The sequence below is a fragment of the Aplysia californica genome, unplaced genomic scaffold (assembly GCF_000002075.1).
Source record: "Aplysia californica isolate F4 #8 unplaced genomic scaffold, AplCal3.0 scaffold00053, whole genome shotgun sequence".
Lineage (NCBI taxonomy): Eukaryota > Metazoa > Mollusca > Gastropoda > Aplysiida > Aplysiidae > Aplysia > Aplysia californica.
The window spans coordinates 423,778-431,704 of NW_004797323.1; the positions used below are offsets into that span (position 1 = coordinate 423,778).

The 7,927-nt window shown below is 38.5% G+C and overlaps 1 protein-coding gene across 1 annotated transcript; it reads right to left on the minus strand.

Moving 5' to 3' along the window:
* Nucleotides 1-621: 621 nt before the first annotated feature.
* LOC101858474 lies at nucleotides 622-1,671 on the minus strand. The gene has a single exon (XM_005092824.3). It carries the CDS (start codon nucleotides 1,669-1,671, stop codon nucleotides 622-624), a length of 1,050 nt encoding a protein of 349 aa, XP_005092881.1.
* Between the last annotated feature and the right edge of the window lie 6,256 nt (nucleotides 1,672-7,927).

Sequence of the window (7,927 nt, forward strand, 5' to 3'; positions counted from 1 at the left end):
ACAGACAGACAGACAGACAGACAGACAGACAGACAGACAGACAGACAGACAGACAGACAGACAGACAGACAGACAGACAGACAGACAGACAGACAGAGTGCGATCGTTTTCATTTATGTAGGTACCGTCTTGTTTTTCTAGATGTTTTTTTTTAGTTACAATGGCACAATACACAGATAGTATTTATTCGTCGTGTTCAAAGAATAGAAAATAATTGTGTGGTATTGTGGTGCCATCAGGCGCTCGTCAAAATAATGTCTTTGACTTGAGTGTGTTTATGAGTATAAGAAGGGGTGGGGAATGGATCAACCCATACATTTCTGTGTGGAGTCTACTGAAAAACACTGATCAAAGACACACAAAATGTGAATGTTCAGTTTCTTAGGATTCTCAAGCTTTAGAAGTCACCAAATTTTGGAGACAGTTTTCTCGATAACTTATCCCCGGACACCAAACGTACCCTAACTAGATCAACCGCACATATCTGTAATTTTATTCAAAATAGGTGGGCATTCTCTTCATCAAAAGAAAGATAAACGAACAAGCGTTGGGATGATTTCAAAAACTCAATATGCCCAAAAATTGACGAGCGCCTGTTTCCATCGTGTTGTGATACAATCATTATGGCTTCCCCGTTCCCGTCTTGTTCCCTGTTTCCCCTCTATTTATGTGGAGCATCTCGTCTAGGATCAATTTGTATTTGGAGCTCATATTGTAATACACAAATATGTTTACAGCGGAATTCGTACCCTCCAAGGATTTACAAATGGACCATGATAGCAAAAACATGTTCTTATATTTACCGTATATGCTATAGTCCTCAGAGGCAATCATTATGATCTGGTTGAGAGCACTAGGTAAAAAACAACCCATGAATATGCTAGAGATCAGAGTAATCATGGACACCACTTTTTTGTCTCTATTCGATAAAGAGTCTTGCTTCGCAGAACTTGACGTGGACTGGCGCCATTTAGATTTCAGCTTAAGATTTCGAACAAGAATGATAGTGCAGACAATAACGACCAAGAAAGACACATATTGAGGTATAAGATTGACCATAACTCCCACGTTCTCAATGTAGACTCCGTTAGGTATGTAAATTAACCCTATCTTCGTCACATTTTTACTTGGAAAAAACTTTGGCCCAAGACGCATTGCATAACATGCTACTCCAACGCCAGAAATCATGAGGAAGTATATGAAAAGTACCACGAAAGATGTACGTCTCGGGGTTATGATCGTCTTCACTTTGAGAGGCATAGCGATACACAGACACCTCTCAAACGTGACGAAGGCTGTGATCCAACCAGTGATGCGTGTGAAACAAGCGTGAGGCCATCCTGCTGTCACGTATTCAATCTCTTCATTGTCAAAAGGCACATCAGCATCGAGAAGCCAGGGGTTAAAACAGATGCTCATCCACAGAAGTGATATTAGAGCTCCCATATCAGAAAGGGCCATGCCGAATAGAGTTACGTTAACGTTGTCCTTAAAGCCTTGCTTCTTGAAAACGATCATGTTGATTACGTTGAAGATGATGCCAAAGAAGCTGACCGTTCCCATGACAGCGACGTAAAAGACCAGGGTGAAGATGTTGTATGTGTGATCGTCCACAAGTTTAACGTGGCCTACATCTAAGACTGCCTTTTCACTTTCGTTTCCAGAACCCATTTCCTATATTTCACAGGACACACGTTCTCCTCGATTACTGCAGCAACTGTCTAACCACTTGAGCCTGTGAAAAAGAGGAATCGCATGGGATTAGAAAATAGTAAATTCATGGGAATAGAAAACAGTAAATGAAAAGACTAAATTCATGGGAATAGAAAATATTGGTTAGAATGTGATACCTAACCAAAACAACCATAGGAATTATACCATCCAATTTTGTGTTTCCTATGTCCATGTTATATACAGACCTTGTCTTGCAGGGGTAGCTTGGACAAGAAAGATGCAAGATTGAAAATTAAAATATTATTATTGATAATTTGATTTTTAAAAATAATCTTGCTTTGACTTGGTTCTTGATCAATGCTGACGAATTTGATGAAAACTTGTTGGACCACTTCCATTATTTTGTCTGTTACGTTGAAATTACGTGGGTTTGCAAAAAAACCGGTTAATATTGTCACTGACAAATATATTGTTTTTTGGAATCTGAATCAGAATCTAGATTTTTTGCATTTGTAGTATCACCAAAAGGCTACTTTTCAAGTCCTTTTTAAGAAGATAATTTTCTTTCGTCTGCTATCTAAAGACCATGTCCATTCCTTGACAAAAAATCTTGGTCAAATGAATAATTATCAATTAGATTATCATATTCCACGAACCCACGAGACTTAATATCGCTTTTGGAGCCTGAAGAGAAGATTGTCTGAAGAGATGACAGTCTGAAGAGATGATAGTCTGAAGAGATGATAGTCTGAAGAGATGATAGTCTGAAGAGATGATAGTCTGAAGAGATGATAGTCTGATGAGACGATAGTCTGAAGAGATGATAGTCTGGCGGACCAATGTCTGAACTATCTGTAAGAGATGAGGCATTATTTTAATGTCGTACATTTGGATTCAGTCTATAGTCAGATTAACTGTGGGAGAATAATATTATGTTTGTGTGGCTGGAGTCCTAGCTGTCGGCAAAGCTGTTTTTGAGTAAAATGGTGAAAAGGTCAAACATTTAGTTCCATTAGAAAACACATGCTTCACCATCTCTTAATAACGTTTGCAGGATTTCACAAGATTTTAAGTCTTAATATGTTTTTAATAATTGTGTCGCAGCGTGGTGGAATCAAGCTCTCGTCAAAATAATCAAAGTGAAGAGATCTTCATTTTTCCGCAGGTTTGTGAATTTTTATCCAAATTTTGTTTTTTGGCTCAACATCTTTCATGCCCTTTAAAAAACTCATTTCTGAGTGGATTTTTCTGAAAAACGTTGATTAAAGGCACAAAAAATTAAATTTTTAGCTACCACAGGCTCTTAAGCTAAGGAAATAACTAATCTTTGGCGGCCATTTTCTCACTAATTTTACCTTTGAAAACAGGTGACCCCACCTCCTTCAATTGCAAATATCTTGATTTATATTCAAGATAAATGTAAACATTTTTCATCCAAATAAAGACAGGTGAACAAGCTTTGAGATGATACCAATAACTCTACATGCCCAAAAATTGACGAGAGCCTGATTCCACCACGCTGCCTCACAATTATTTTTGCAACATGTTGCACTCCACTAAAGGTTAAGAAACTTACTAGAAAAAAGGTCAACACACTAAGGTTAAAGCCGTTTATTTCCAAACTTTGTTTTTACATCATGTGTTACAAAATGTGCCATACACACTAGGGGGATCCAACTGTTCCACTTTGTTTCTGAATATCTTGCACAAAAATTGTTCTGGAATGCTGTAATTTAGAACAGACATAACTCAGTCAAAAAGAATTTGTTTGACATAAAAATCCAAGAAGAAGAAATTCATTTTGAAAACGGAACCAACTTAAGAGAAAAGCACCCAAAAATGGAAAGTTCACCAATTTTTGAAAATCTTGTTAATTTTAAGGAAGTCGTGAAAAGATTTGTTGACTTTTTTCTTTGTTTTTCTATTTGACATTTAATTTTCCATCACTGTAACTTTTAGATTTCATTTACACAATTTAAAAAACTAACGATTTCATTCTGGAATTTCCAGAAGCAGTACTCTACATACCCTCCTTTGGACTCGACACATTTTTAACAAGTCGTTCGCAATGTACAATGGCGCCAAAAGCACAAGGATCTTCTAAACCATGAGTGTTTAAAGCCACATACACTGTACATATTCAGTATGGAGGGGCTTCTAGAGGCAATTAGGAGTGGGGTGTCCAATAGACAGCATTTTTCGAGTTACAATTATATCTCAAAGGGTGAAAATGGGCTTTGCACTAAACCAAATTAATGTCATCAATTAAATAATCCCTTTTTTCAAGACAATCGAGGAATCATGAGCACATAGCCAAGCTCTGATCCATGTCATCTCGGCCTAGCGAAGATGAAAATGGTACAGTCGTAATTTAAGATCTGCCCTGAGAATGCAGACGGCTGATGTATAGGAAAGTCTTAGCTGCAGATCTTCTACGGACAGACGTCTCATGGGACTAGGCTACTGAAATCTGCACCCTGATGACGTTTATAGGGCTGTGCATGGTGTATGTTTGACCTGAGGTGGTAATTTTTAAGGGACATTTTTAGTTCTGATTCGCCATAGATCCAAACTGACGGAACTTCTCTACTCAGGACGCCAAAGGTCTTGAGGGCACCTTAGCATTCTTTCCATGCTGTGCGCAGAACTTACGAAATATCAGGGATGGTGAGTTTGTGGAGAGGTAATGTTCAATACAAAAAGCTCTCTGCTCTTTACTAAACTTAACATGATCTCAGCAGGCAAATGGGATTTGGGAAAAATAATATCTGCAGACTTCTGATGACTTGTTAGACTGCTGTAGTTTGCAACATGGCGCGATTGTTGCAACTTTTAGTTGGAGTCGTAAGCGAACTGATGCGTCATGCTACACAAATGGGGACAAGGTTAAATATGGGTTGTTGTTTTTTTAATGCGTGGCTTCCAAATATTATGTTCAAATCTGAAAAACAAAACTTCAGTGTGGAGGAAAATATTTACCTAACAAGTTGTATCGTTGTTGTTGTTTTTTTATCACCCTGTACTTAAAATTTCTCAATATATTTAAATTTAAAAAAAATTAAGCATTAAATTTGCTACAAGAATGTGCCCCTTTTTCAATATCCCAAATTACCGACGATTGGGACCTTTCTCCAGACACACACACACACACACACACACACACACACACACACACACACACACACACACACACACACACACACACACGCACGCACACACACAGGCATACACACATAACCCTTGCTCAGACAACCGGATCTTTATTTATTGGTCAGCTGATTCCTGATCTATGGAGCCTTTTTCGCTTCCCTTGAATATTTAAGATCCCTCTCCCCTCTCTCCTCACCCCCCCCCCCCCCACCCACCTCTTTGCCGCTCACAAATGATTTAAAGTGCATAGTTACAGCTGTTTTTTCCTTCTTCCTTTTTATCGAAACATTCAGAAAAGGTGAGTTTGAGCATGAGGACATTAGTTTTTTTTTCCAATCAAATTTCTATGTCCTGCGGGGACTTTGTATCCTTCTCAGTTCAGACAGGTAGACATGAAGCAACCCTTCTCCTGGACTCTCATAACTTGTGTGGAGAGGGGTGTAAAACACCTACAACTTCAACTAAATTATTTCAACACTAGCTGGGTACAAGTTCGATGAAGGGACTCAAAGAGTCAATCGTCATGTTATTGTGGAACCAGTAGGCACTGCTTATGAACGGAAGCCTCACCTGTTTACAATGGCGTCTTAGAAGACGGACTTTCTTGGATTCGATCTAAACGAAACTAATGAAAAACTGACAATTAAACTACAGTGACTTCAGGTTCCTCAATAAAACTGCACACCCTTCAAATGATTCTCAACCAACATTATTTTTTAAATTTCAAATTCGAAAGTTAAGTGGTTCGGAAGTTTTAGGCTACCAAAGTGACGAACTTTCACAAATATACAATGTATAGCTTATCATTTTATTCTAGCAATCACACATCCCAACATTTCCTCCAACGAAAGCGGTGAACCGAAGTAAAATCAAGTTTCAAGAGATGTTCTCAAACTTTTACCGTTTTGGTTTGAAAAACAAAATGGTCAGTAAAACAGAAAACGGCGAGGGCTCTCAAAGACTCCTATTATGTCTGCTGCAAATCGTCGGAATCTGGTGGTCATTGTCTAGTGGATTGTCCAGTGGAGTTACGATTAATCACGATATTCTTTTTACTCCTATTAAAACAATTTAGGTTGTGGATTTTGACAAATTTTAAAGTTTTTTATTTGGCGATGTTGGAGTTTTTTTTCTTTTTTTTCCCTTATCTTTTTTTTTTTTTTTTTAAAATAGTTTTAGTTAATTAAAGTTTTGCAAAACAATTAGGTTATGTAAGTGCTGAAAATTTGAGGTGTTACAGAAGGGTAACATTCAAAGAAAAGGAGGCGGAGAGATGAGGGAAATAGATGTTTGATACGCTAGAAAAAGCGAAGCACACCAAGCACCCACCAACTGCCCACTACCGATGTTTCCAGTTTGCGAGTTTCCAAAACGCACAACGACGAGCAAGTTGAATAGAAACACTCTTTTTAATACTCCACATGTGGTTGTTTTGGGGATTCTGTTTGTTTTTGTTTTTGTTTTCTTTTGTTTTTGTTTTGTTTTTGTTTTTTTTAAATGGGGGTTTTGGGGGGGTAGAATTTAAAATACAGGTATTTTAAACCGTTTTTTCTGATCTAATTGAAGCAATATTGGATTTTGTCTTCCCCTGACACTAACACTGGTTGCTACTTTGCAAATAATTCTGCCCGTTGTTAGAAAACCTCAAATTAAAATTTACTTGTCTTTTTTAAACTACAACTACTTTCACCTTTACCGTGTGATGATTGAGAAAATGTAATTTGACGGCACAAGGCACCTCCATGTAATAGTTCAGCTGATTTGTCGGCATAACACTTCCTCCTTTGACACTCACTAACTATCTATCCAATCTAACGCTTTGAACCGATTCTACACTGCAAACGTCGAAAAGAGAGTCTAAGGTGAAGCAAATATTGATTCTTTACCATAATGTGGCTTAACCATGAATATAATTTTTTTTAAATGACATGTTACACCTTTTTCAGAGTCTTTGATCTGTTTGTTTAGGGCTAGAATTTCGTCATTAAAGATTCCTACGACATTAGGCAGTTGCGAGCGCCGTAAAACAATTATAAAAAATTAGTCATTACTCCACGCTCTCATAATTATTATACTTTCCTATAAAAAGAAACATAAGTAGTTATAGAGTACATGGTTCTTTGTGTAGTCCACACACGTTATAACGTTGTGTTAACCAGGCCTATATCCTGTCGTCGTGATGCATGTTTCTGTTCCCCCTGTTCCCTTAAAAGTACGGACTAACTGTCATTTAAAAGCAGCAATTCCCCGTTCGTTTTCAACGTGTCTATCTGGGTCTGAATAATGCTGGTGTTTTTTTTTGGGTTTTTTTAATGAACTGGAAGTTTGTTCGATTCAGGACAGCTCGGCGAGTCTCCAAAGAAGACGTCAATCTGAAATTGTCGAATCATAATATTTTACCGCGTCAACGCTCTTGCACTTGGAGTAAAGTACAAGGCACAACTTTAAAAGTGAAACAGTAGCGGCTAGTGGATGAGGTGCTAAGATGCATGGCGTACTGTACTCAAGCAAAAAGAAAAAAAAAGAGATAGAACATGTTTTAAATCGCCATAGCATTATCAATAGAAAGTCAACAGTCGCCAAAGTTTGCATGTAGACAGGTGTGTTTCTTTTCGGAAGTTGCATGCGTTCCTGAAAAAAAATTCTTGCTCGTCAAAGGAGATAACTGATTGGTTCTCAGTTCATTTAACTGGTTGACTAGTTATGCACTTGTTTAGTATTTGAGTAAATTATAATGTACTTCCTTCCAGTCTGTTTGTGTAGAAAAATAGGAAATAAAGAGATTTTTCTGCTTTCAAAACATGGCACACCAGTCGGAAAAAGCAATAGTACGGCGAGCGTCAGGAACGCTCCAGGCTGGACGTACACAGTGAGGCTGGTCTCCAAGGCTCACCGTCCACAGAGACAGCATTGGTCGTTCGGGTAGGGCTGGGCAAGTGACAGGCCTCGGACCACAAGGCAGGGACAAGACACACACACCCACCGCGCTCATCCCCACATCAGATTCGTGCCCGGCCTCTCCGCACGCACCAGCTATCCCTGGATTATAAGACCACGCTCAGCGAGAACTGGAGGAATGGACCCCGGGAGATAAACCTGTGAC